Below are 12361 nucleotides of genomic sequence, written 5' to 3'. Positions count from 1 at the left end.
ATTATAAATTTACTGATGCAACAGGTATCAATTGGAATGATTAATTGATATGGCAAAGTCAGTGTTGTGCATGCAACCTAATTAAACTTTTGAACACGTGAAATGACAACGTTTTTATAAAATTATAACGCATAGTAACTTTATTGCAGATTAAACAAAGCAAAGTAAGTCGATAGTGTTGAATTTCAAACACTTGACGAACAAGCTTATAAACGTGCAGGAGAAGTACACATCAAAATACTCTTAACTTTACGTTATATTTACAATATATTAATGCTTTTCCATGTAAACAAGCTTCAAGTAGTCGCCTCTGGCATACGGGAGTTGCTCTTGCTGCATTCGTTTGCACGGCCTCGGATAGTCATCCGTCGAATAATATACCGTACCATAACCCACTTTTCTTTGAAATGTCTGACATTTCCAATACCCTTGTTGTAGATACTGAACGTTGACATACGATTCAGCTCCAAAATTGTTTTTGTAAGAATACATTCTGAAAAGTCGGAATAGTTTTTTCTTATCCACTGTTGTGCTGTCAATGTTTGTGTTGTCGTTACGAAACAAGCTATAGTGTCCGAGTGAAAGACCACCGTGATAAGTAATCAACCGTAGTCTCTCAGGATGAGTCTCGGTCACAGGACAGTTCTGAGAAGTAATTTGAAAGACGGCCTTATCAGGAGTGTGTGTCGTTAATGTGCAATGAGCTCCATCTCTTATTAGTTCTTGAATCTTTGGTACTTCAACTGAAAAATGAAAAGGGTGTTACTTAACGAGAAGGTATTTGCAACTACAATATTCCCTACAACTTTGAGCTACACGAGATAAACATAAAACCCGAATCAGAATTTGTGTCATTGTGTGTAAGGAAAACAACACAATGTGAATAAATGGCACTTAACTGTTTATCATCTCACTAGACGTTGTACTTACTTAGAGAATGAATGCTAAACTTAGCTGAGTGCCCTTGCAGAAACGATCGCATATATAGGCCTACTGGTTGTAACATTCTGTAACTGTAACACTTATATACTGTACTTCAATCGTATACACGTATAATTCAATGTGAAACCGAACATGTCTCAGGCTCTTACTTGTGCCAAATCTTGGTTCAAAGCCAAATAACTTAAATATCAATGAAGAAAAGACTGAATTGATCTATTACTCTCTCAATGATGTTCCAGAACATGTAAGTAGTGATGTACTGATGTAAAACAACTAGAGTTCACATTAGATTCTAGGTTAAGCTGGGGGACCTAAAAACACTATCCTTTCAAATATATTACATATAAGAAGAATCCATACCATTGTATAAATATCTAATGGTAGTTATATGTCTGTATGTCTGTTACTACTTAATGTAAAAACTACTGAACTGATAGCTTAAATTTTACAAAAAATATAGTTACCATAACAAAGGATGGTAGTAGGATTGTTCACACTTCGATACTGACCGTGGGGCAAAGGGGTTTTGTCCCTTTGTCTTTAAAAGTTCTGATATTAGGATTTTATAATTAACTATTGATTGATCTCCATGTCTGCAATGAGAACATTTACAATATTTACAATTTCTTTGACATTTCAATGTAAACAAGAAGAACTGCCACATTAAATTTACAATTTGTCAAAATTAACTCAGCCATCTCTGTGCTCCTCAAAACTAACGCATTTTACTACACCAAAGAATATTTTGACTGTAAAACTTTTGTTTTGTCTCAAACGATGACTGTATATAGTTTAATTGTGTTGAAATTGTGTTGACCTTTCCTAAATGTAATATTGTTTAACGGAATAAAGAATGAAGAACTGCCTATTGTATACTGACTACTTGATCAAAGTTTACCCCAACTCGGACATTGTTTACATGAAAAGCTACGTTCTGCAAATTACTCCTACTGAGCAACATACACAATTTTGAATGTATATTGCCATTGATCAATCTCTATATCGGCACCGAAAGATCAACGCAACTTCTTACGACCTTGATCTTCATTGTGAACGAACCCAACATTTGGCAAACCATGGCAAACCCAATGGCAAACCATAGCAAACCCAATGTCAAACCATGGCAAATCAAATAGCAAACCATGGCAAACCCATTGGCAAACCATGGCAAACTCAGTGGCGAACCATGGCGAACCCAATGGTAAACCATGGCAAACCCAATGGCTAAAAAATTTACACTATGATAAGAGTACTCTAAAAATACCTGTATACGCATTTGCTGCTTCATAATCCGGTTTCAACTCGTCGCATGCGTCAAATTCCAGAGGTCGCAAATCGATGCTTGAATACGCGTCACACCACAATCTTTTAGCATAATTGAATTCAATAAAATATAAAGCTTGATTGTTCAGCTTGGAGTCAGACACTTTAATATACTTGCATAAATTGTCTCTAACTTCTTGCTGTACTTGCTTTTTCTCTTCGGCGGTTTTGGCGGTAAAGAACTTGTTTTCTACCTCGTACGTGGCAATGTGGGAATAACGGTGTAATTTGAATAATGCAGGAAAGGAATTTTTCAGACTAGGGTAGGCTGCATGTGCCTCTACTCGCAGTCTTATTTCATTGCTGCCAATTTTGGAGGTGAATTTCGCAACGAATTTGATATATTTGTGAGTATTGCACACGTCAATTTGAGGAATGTTGAATAACCACGTCGCACCTTGCGTTCGTGATGTCTGGAGAGCTCCTTTGAGAACTGAAACAAAAGTGAAACTGCAGCTTTACCAAGAAGGTAGGGAATAAGTCTAGTTGAAGTGTCTATACTAATGGCCACGAGAGTCTGCAGTTGGCGGTAGCCAATAGCAAGACTGGGCTAGCGCGACCTTGCAACATACTCTTCGACACTAATCAAAATATACTACACAATATTTTCAAATCAGCTGGTATTATTAGATTTGGCAACACCGCACTGTCCTCATTGGCTCCTTCAAAGTCACGTGGCAAATAGGCTCCTCCATCAACTGCAGACTCTCGTGGACCGTACTATGGATATAGAATAGTAAGCACAGTACTGCTTTAGCATCAACTGCAGAACTGAAGTACAAAGTGTGTGTGTGTGTGTTTGTATTTTACATTTATCTGGCAGTTTCTTCTTCAACGTAATCCCTGCTGTGTGGAGTGAATTTGCCCAAGGAATATTTGACCGTCACCAAATAACATAGGGGAAAACCCGGGGGCTTGCAACGAAAGATTAAAAATTAGTTAGTCCGTAAACTCCAGTGTACTATCATTGACTAAACAAAATGTGGTTTGTAAACATGTGTTTTTGAAATTTTTTGGGATAACAAAGTTTCTGTAGTAAACGCCAGAAACGTGTGTTGCAAACGTAAAATTTTCCAACGATAATAATTTGCGTTACTTGATTTTTTGTATTTATTTGAATAATTGAGCGAGGTATCAGGAAAATTATACGTAATTACAACACGATCACTCCTCAACTGTCAAGGGTCTATTGCACTGAGACGACTAAATATAAACCTCCCGGTGTGTGTGTTAGCAAAACCACTGTCTCTTCTTTTAAACCAGCAGCCCCGCTACAGAGCGAATAATTAAAAAAATGTGAAAACAACTTGTTACATTCCTCTCCGTACAAGTAGACTGATCTAAATCGTTATCAAAAGTAATGTTTTGCATCACACTTGTCCAAAATTGCTTAGGAGAGGGCGAAACTAATGACTGATAAAGGAAAACAACACGGACTAGATTGTGATTATTAGAAAATACGCTTTGAATGCTTGGAATATGTGTAGAAAAATACAAAAATACAGTAGACTAAGCAAACATTACAATAGTCTAATGTTTATTTTAGAATATAATTTAACGTATTAAAAATAATGTAATATAAATGCGTTACAAGTCTTGTAATAACTAGACTAACCAACTGAGGGAGTATGTTTTACAGTTTCTATACATGGAAATACCTAGCTTACAATCGTATATGTATAGGGGCCTAGTGGATATTAGCTGGTAACTAACTGTACTTACTATTATATTCCTCTGCTGCACAAACTGTTATGATCTGTAAAAAGTTTGAAAATTGCATATGAGTATTGCCAAAAATTAGTTTACCCTTACAAAATTGCTTTAATCAGCCCTGCGACAGTTTTTACTTAAGAAACTTTAAGCTAATTTGGTATCCTATGAATCAGCTGTAGAGATACACACAAAATAGACGTAGGTACACGAATACTAGAAAAATCGTGGTAGGTACTATAAAAAAGTTAACCTGACCCGACAATATACAGGAGGTTACGAACAATATTTTTCATTATCCATTTCACTCATCTTCTAACAGTAACGTTCATTTACAAACAAAAGCTAGGTTAGGAAAATTCTTCAAAACATAACAATAAAATTCAAGCGCACAGCTGATTTCTAGCGTTGAACGTCGTTGGCTCCATAGAGGTATATTTTTTTCCTACAGTTACCTAACAATGTACATATTCTCTCACTGATTTGAGAAAGCAAAGTGGCCAATTCGCTCATCAGTGAGACAATGTTAACATTGTCTCACTCTAATTACTTTGTCTCACTCCAGATTTGCAACGTGAAGGCACGAAATAGTGAGCGCGTAACATGCAGACAAGGTCGCATGCGCGCGAAATACGTTGGCAGCACTGGCTGTAAATCAGCTGGTCAGCTGTTGTACTGTTATACCATTAAATGTCATATTAAAAGTTCACTTCTGTGCAAAAATATGTTACATTTCTTTACCGATTTATTTATTTTATGGTAACTGTAGGAAAAATATAATGTGCAACTCGAGTGCAAAGTGCAATTGTCTCACTCGAGAAACAATTCCTCACTCGCCTACGGCTCGTGAGTTAGTGTTTCTCTCGAGTGAGTCAATTGCTCACTTTGCTCACTAGTTGCACAAAATAACTATTAAGTTGAGCACTCAATGTTATTTAAATGGGTTTCATTACCTCACCGAGTGAGTTTTTTTTTCAACTTTACATCACTCGAGAAGTAAAGAAGTTGTATACATCACGCTTGGGATAGGGAAGTTTAACATGGCGGGTTAGGTAAAACACTATACCTAGCTATATTGTGTAAAAGACAAAAGATTTAAAACAATCGCATTGAATATTTAATTGTACGATACTATCCTTATTAAATTTTGCCTTGTTAAGTGATTATGAATTTAACTACGACCAAAACCAGAAAATTTCAATTATTTACCTTACCACTCATTTGCTATTATTAACTACAAACAATACATTATTAGGTTAGTGGTACGAATTGTCCAGTAAATTAAGGTATCCTGCAACCTCCAATTGTGGCCAAGCCCTGCGTGATTTACTTCCCCAATAATATTACAGCATGTGTTCGGCCCTATAGGCACACAGGGACCAACATAATAGTGAGGGAGGATATGGGTAATGGATAAAGTAGAACAAATAAATTACTCGGTGCTGATGTAAGATTTGAACACCCCTGACCACGTCTGGAGCCTGGAGCATGACCTCCAGCAGCAAGACTAGCAAAGATTCCGTAGAAAGAGTCCTTGGAGCCTAGACATTCTAACTAGTAAAACAATTAAAAAAACTTAAAAAGAAAATTTATAATCCCACAGTATAATAGATATTTAAATTAAAATCCCTCTGATGTTTGAAAAAAATATTTTGAGATGGTAAATAACTCTTCAGCGGCTGTTTGAAATCGACGTAATTAACATTATGATGGTCAAATCCAAGATGGCCGTTAGCTACCATGGACTCCCTTAGAGAACAATTCAAAACTATAAATATCATTTCTAATCTCACAGTATACTAAATACCGGGTGTCCCACGAAGGGGTTTAAACGTTTGATTTTATATTACGTGCCCATTCATGCACCAAACCTTTTTAAACTTTACACAGTTTACAAAGTAGGTTCTAAAAATATTCTGGAAAAATTTCAACTCCCTAACCTTAGTAGAAACAAAATGGCGGCTTATTGACAAATTTACCAATGTGCTTTCTATAAAAACTACTTTCATGATTTATTATTAGTTATTTATTTATTATTATTATTTATTAGTTATTTGATTAATTTTTAGTTTTCCATTTGGCTATGTTCTAATTTTTTCTTTTTTAAAAGTCATATTGCCCTGGAAAGTAACAATAAAAATATTTTATAAAACCAAAAATACCTTTTTTAATGTTTTAAAGTAACTTTTTCAATATGCCGCCATTTTGTTTCTTCTAAGGTTAGGGAGTTGAAATTTTTCCAGAATATTTTTAAAACCTACCTTGTAAACTGTGTAAAGTTTCAAAAAGTTCGGTGCATGAATGGGCGCGTAATATAAAATCAAACGTTTAAACCCCTTCGTGGGACACCCTATATTTAAATTATAATCACTTTGGTGATTGGAAATAGTATATTTAATCATTAGTGCCTATAGTGACTCTTTTTGACCCGAGGTCAAGTCGGAAAATGAGCGAGGGTTAAAAACTCACTTTTTGCCCGTGTGGTGAACTGTATTGCATATATTGGTGAACTATTGCATCATTAATAATTAACAAATACAAAGCTAGAAAACGAAATATTTTGTATGTAAATATAACCTCTCAAAACGACTTCCAGCTTGTTTTCAAATAAGCAGCTGTTTAGTAACTAATTCAATAATTTAGTCTATTACGATCACTGAGCTATAATTCTAACTGGAGGTAGCACCGAATGTCCAAGATGCGTGTCGCCAGCCGCCATGTTTGCGTGAGGTGTGAGTTATAAGAAGCCATGTCATTGGATAAGAAAACTCACTGCTATACTATATTTCACAATTTTAATTTTTTTTCTTGTAACTCCATTACATCATTTTTTCACCTCATCATATCTCCTGTCATTTATTTATTTATTGCATTTGATAAATAATGTATGTTTGGAAGCAACTGCAGTCGACGCACAGGCTCGCTGCCCATGTCGGCTTATTCCCTATTAACATGTACGTTTTTTTTTAACATAGATGTAATGTAAAGGTTTATTTAATTTTATTCTTTTAAATTCACTTATGTTTTATTCTTCCTTTAAAAATTTGTGTACATATTTTGTAAATACCGTAATTTGTTGGAATAAAGAAATAAAGAAATAATACCAACCTAGTTATAAGAAGCCATGTTATTGGATAAGAAAACTCACTGCTATACCAACCTAACAAAATCAGCGACACGCTTTTGACAGACTTCTGCCATGGCAGTGCTACCTCCAGTTATAATTTTAGCTCAGTGATTACGATTGTGTTACAGTACATTATACCATCGATATGTCAAGCGATCGACATCAATAGGCTAAAACCTTACCTAATAAATTAATCTATAAATAATTTCGATCGATAGCAGTTTACAAAAGCTGATTTTTACTCAACGCAACGCATGCAAACGGCTGTTTTTTGCTGCAGTATGACAAACAATATTTTGGACGATAAATAACTCTTCAGCAGTTGTTATTGTTGAAATTATACAAGATGGCCGCTAGCCTCCAAGGACTCTCTTTGCCCAGGTAAACTGTGTGGTTATAGCGCTCGCCGAATCAGAGGGTCACCGACCCCGAATTCTGAGAAACATGTTTTTTATGGGTTGCTTGATCATTGGTATTCTTAGTGGCCCTTGATAGAAAAACAGCTTGTATTGTATTAGTCACTAACAAAACATCTAAATACGTTCTACATAGTTCCTGCTATTTGTAGGAAATCACACCCATCATATATGCGTAGACAATTTACCATCAATTTGCAGGACTTGTAGCATACAACTCCTTGCGCAATACAATATGTGGATCTTTCAACGTGATGTTTGTTGAAAATACATCAATAATACTAAATGTGAACTCTCACCTCTATCAGAATTACAGCTGCAACAAATGCCTTCATTTTGGGACTGCTGCTCCGAACACCAAGGCCAATGAAATGTGATTCTGACAAGAAACACAACAAACATTTGCGATGTCAGTCTGTGTCATTGATTAGCTGAGTAAACCGCGTTTCAAACACCTAAGAAAAACATCTTACATCGCGATCTTTTATGTCTTCATATTGATGATGATTAAATGTTCGCTGATAATTAAGTATGATGAGAGTAGATTTCGCATAAAAAATCTTAATCATGTTTAATGGGTGTTTTATGTCTGAAGAACCTAGGAAACTACTGAGGTAAAACGTTTTCCTCCTTAGAGGGAATAAGCCTCTAACTTGATACACTTTTCGACTAATATGTTGGGGTTTTATTGTGCATTTTGTAAAAAGTGTGGTCAGTACATTCCCGGAATAAGAGACTATCACTTTTGAAATGAAATTTTCTTTTAACTGAATCTTTAACTATTTAACGCAACTGTGGGCCATCCTGTGACGTTGAAGGCTGTTTAAAGGTTGTTAGTCTTGCTTTTAAATGACTTTTTATTGAACCAACTCTAGTAAATATTTTTCTGCAACATTTATGTACAACGCCACTTTTCTTGTCTTTGAAACCATAACTTAAGAAAAATTTGACACTTTAAATCAATGAGTTTATAAGTTCGTTGCTTTAAGGCCTTTTAATATTAAACAGTAAAATCCACATTTTGAAGGTCACTTGTGAAATCCAAATAGTTTACTAATAAAATGTAAACATTTGACAATCAACTGTTCATATTATTATACAGTACAAGAATGAGCCCAAGGTGTAACAACTTTTTCTGTAAGTTTATCTTAGTTTTAATATTACATGTTATGGTTTCTACCGGTTTGTCTCTCAGCTTCTTACAGCCCCCACCTTCCTCCTCCGTCACTTTTTACTACAGCTGTACTGCATATACGAGTATTTACTACATTTATTATTAGCTTATATCACTCAATGTAATATAAAACTATCACTTTATCACAATTTTTCTGAACGGAAAATTGAATTTACACAAAACCCCAACGAATTCTTTTTATAAAATTATGATTACTAAACATCATAAACACAGTTTTTTATACATTGATTGGAACTCGTTTCGTAGTTTTGAGAAATATAGGCTACTTCGAAGTTTTCATTTATTTATGAATATACAGTAATTGAAAATACATTTTAGTTTAGATCGCAAAGGTCGCAAATCATCATTTGTTTGGAGACAGATCACACCTGTTTAAACTTATTCTCTCCGACTGATTAACCATAATTGGCAACAATACCAAAATATTATAATGTCAAAAGAATGTAGGTAATGAAAATGTACGATCTTAGAGGAATGAAAATAATGCATGAGGTACAACTTATGTATCGGTAATTGTACAATGATGTACTTAATGACAAGGCTGGTACAGCAACAACCCTTTACAACTTATGTAATTGTACAATGATGTACTTAATGACAAGGCTGGGACAGCAACAACCCTTTACAACTTATGTAATTGTACAATGATGTACTTAATGACAAGGCTGGTACAGCAACAACCCTTTACAACTTATGTAATTGTACAATGATGTACTTAATGACAAGGCTGGGACAGCAACAACCCTTTACAACTTATGTAATTGTACAATGATGTACTTAATGACAAGGCTGGGACAGCAACAACCCTTTACAACTTATGTAATTGTACAATGATGTACTTAATGGCAAGGCTGGGGCTGCAACAACCCTTTTCAGCTTATGTAATTGTACAATGATGTACTTAATGACAAGGCTGGGGCTGCAACTAACCCTTTACAAATTATGTAATTGTACAATGATGTACTTAATGACAAGGCTGGGGCTGCACCTAACCCTAAAAAATTTTTTTATTACTTGGTTTTCTCGATTTCAGCTATATTTCTCCTGCCGAGGATTTCTCTAGAAAATGGTAAACAGCCATAGGGTATTAGGCCATAAAAAGTACAGCCAAAATTTTAAAATCTACTCTAAAACAACATAGGAACGTTTAGTCAACATCAATGATCACCAAAATTAAACACACATAAAAATGTTTCAAAATTTACAATAGTATGATAAGTCAACTTACTATTCGATAGAAGTCAGTAAAATAGCTCCTCACTTATCCAGATCAGTGTTTTAACTTGTTTGCTACCTATGCTCAACTGCAATGCTACGTTACCAACAACATACCACACATATACATACATACATAGTGTGCTGCAATGCTGTCTGCTGTGTTGCTATGTTGCATAGCTCTGCAATTATTATTCTGTCATCTGGCGTTGGAATCTACAGTTTGTCTGTACATTGCGCAGAATCGTGGAGTTGGTAAAATGGGAAAACCAAGAGATAAATAATATAGAACACGATAGTGTGGTTTTATGTTCTATTGGAGAATATAAAAATTCAGTAATCATTCAGTATTCACATATAATTTTCAATTATACGACGGTAAATTTTACATGAGTAACGGTTTTTTAATATGACGGTTTGCTGCAATAGTTTTCTAAAAAGGCATCAATCAACATACTTCTCATTACGACACGTTGCGAAATTTTAAAATTCATACAAAGACTTCTAAATATTTATTAAATTTTCAATCTATAATAAGAATCTGGAATCTGATCCCATCTTCAAGTAGAAAGTAGCTTATAACTGACAATATTAGTACTTATGATCGTGTTGAAAGGACAGCGTTGATTTGTCTAATTATGAGTTATACTGTCCTTTCTCACATAATTGTTTAAAATATAGGATTTCCAGTTTCAACCAGGACTATAAAGTCTGTCTAAAATAATTGTGCGGTTGGAATTCAACATATGATTTCCCTATTATGGTAAATCTCCCTCTCATTTACCCTTTTCTACACTAAAATACCCGTAACAATCATCTGTTTTATATTGCAGACAGGTTTTTAGGAAGCATTTGTTTATTATGATTGAACTACACACATAATAAAACAAGAAGATTTATTTAAACATAAATAATCTACGTATTAATTCTAATTTCACTAGAAGTTTTGTTGTAATATAGATAATCTTGGGCTAACATTTATGCTTTATGATTTTGATGGATTGTTTTAAATACAATTTCAGTTCAGGTAATGTAACTATACATTATTAAATTAGTTAATATCGTGGTGAACTGGTTTCACAATTCTAAAGCGATTCTTCACTTCTTATTTAGTTATTATTTTAATACCGTCGACAATGGGAACTTTGTCAAGGTCTCTAGCGGAGCCCTAAGGTCAGATCAGGATGAAAACCATTGGGTCATCCTCTTTATGTCTGAATAATCAGTGTACAACATCAGAGTAGGCCTACTCATGATGAACAACGGAGTCATTTCATTAAACTTGTTTTATTATACCATTCATTATTTGCTACAATTTTCTTTTACTGAGGATAAACTAACATAACAAATTGATCATACTATTTGAATGAACGAGTTATGTTTAAAGATACACAAAAATTAAAACATTTGTATGAAACAGCTATATTTAATTTTTTGCATTTTTCCATTGTTTACTAATTGTATAAATATTTCAAATCCCTAATAGTAAAAGCCCAATATGCCTGAGTACACACCAAATAGAAAACAAAACTCGTACAAATACATAAATATAATTTTATTTATAAAACATATATTAAACCACAAAATGAACACAATGATGTAAATTTAACAAAAGTTAGATTTAATGTGAACGTTAACAAAGTACTGGAAACGTTCCATTACATCATTCACTCTCATAACTAAAAAGTAGATGTTCACCATCATCTTCGCTTAGCCACCAGAGTCAGTGTCATCCTGCAGATTTATAATGAATGGTTCCATAATTTCGTCAAGCAGTCCTTCTTTAAAAACATCTTCTTCCTGGATATTTTCAGCATGAATTACGCATTGCTTCCAGTCTTCTACTGTTACCGTACATGGTTCATGACATTTTCAAGAAGGTTCCTGACATCCTTTATTTTAAAAGACGTGTTATTTTGCGCTACCTCCCCTTTCACTTGAGCCCAAATTAGCTCTATGGGATTGTATTGACAATGGTAGGGGGTAGGCGAACAACCTCAAACCACAGAAAACATATTTCTAAACCCATCTGCAACGCAAGTTCATCCAGTTCGTACTGTGGGGGAAAATCTTGCCTGTGCTGCCGCACGGTGGTAAGGAGTTCTGCTACTGTGTGGACTGGATTGTGTTCAATTCCGTTATCTGATAGCCACTTCATAATGTCCTGCCTTTCTTCATTTTGAACTTGGAATTTTGTTAAGTCGTTTTGAATGGTAGCTGGCATTATCCATTACAATAATCTTTTGATATATTTTCTATATTACAATCTTCGGAGTCCATATTATGTGCTGCAATGCATTTGTTTCCTTCTCCAGTTAAGTTTTGCACTGTTTTGGCTATTTCTAATTAACACTAATCAATTAAACCCAGACTGAATAATATTAAACTGCACAAAATATCATCATAATAATCACAATGTTGTTTACTACTAAA

General features: G+C 34.5%; 1 protein-coding gene across 2 annotated transcripts; it reads right to left on the bottom strand.

The window, feature by feature from the left end:
* Nucleotides 1-238: 238 nt before the first annotated feature.
* On the bottom strand, nt 239-10075 carry LOC128990477 (uncharacterized). 2 transcript variants are annotated; one of them, XM_054412848.1, is made up of 5 exons: nt 9942-10075; nt 7818-7973; nt 3988-4021; nt 2207-2698; nt 239-743 (listed from the first exon to the last, which is right to left on the bottom strand). In XM_054412848.1, the coding sequence occupies exons 2-5, from the start codon at nt 7851-7853 to the stop codon at nt 271-273; spliced, it is 1035 nt and encodes a 344-aa protein (XP_054268823.1). In that variant the 5' UTR covers nt 7854-7973; nt 9942-10075; the 3' UTR covers nt 239-270. The 2 variants fall into 2 exon arrangements, with proteins under 2 accessions (XP_054268823.1, XP_054268824.1); XM_054412849.1 differs by having other exon boundaries at nt 7818-7897.
* Between the last annotated feature and the right edge of the window lie 2286 nt (nt 10076-12361).

Source organism: Macrosteles quadrilineatus, unplaced genomic scaffold (assembly GCF_028750875.1).
Source record: "Macrosteles quadrilineatus isolate MER2022 unplaced genomic scaffold, UCM_ALF_1.0 Scaffold_3__2_contigs__length_128488019, whole genome shotgun sequence".
NCBI lineage: Eukaryota > Metazoa > Arthropoda > Insecta > Hemiptera > Cicadellidae > Macrosteles > Macrosteles quadrilineatus.
The sequence above is the reverse complement of the archived record's forward strand: the minus strand, read 5'-3'. Positions and strand labels throughout refer to the sequence as shown.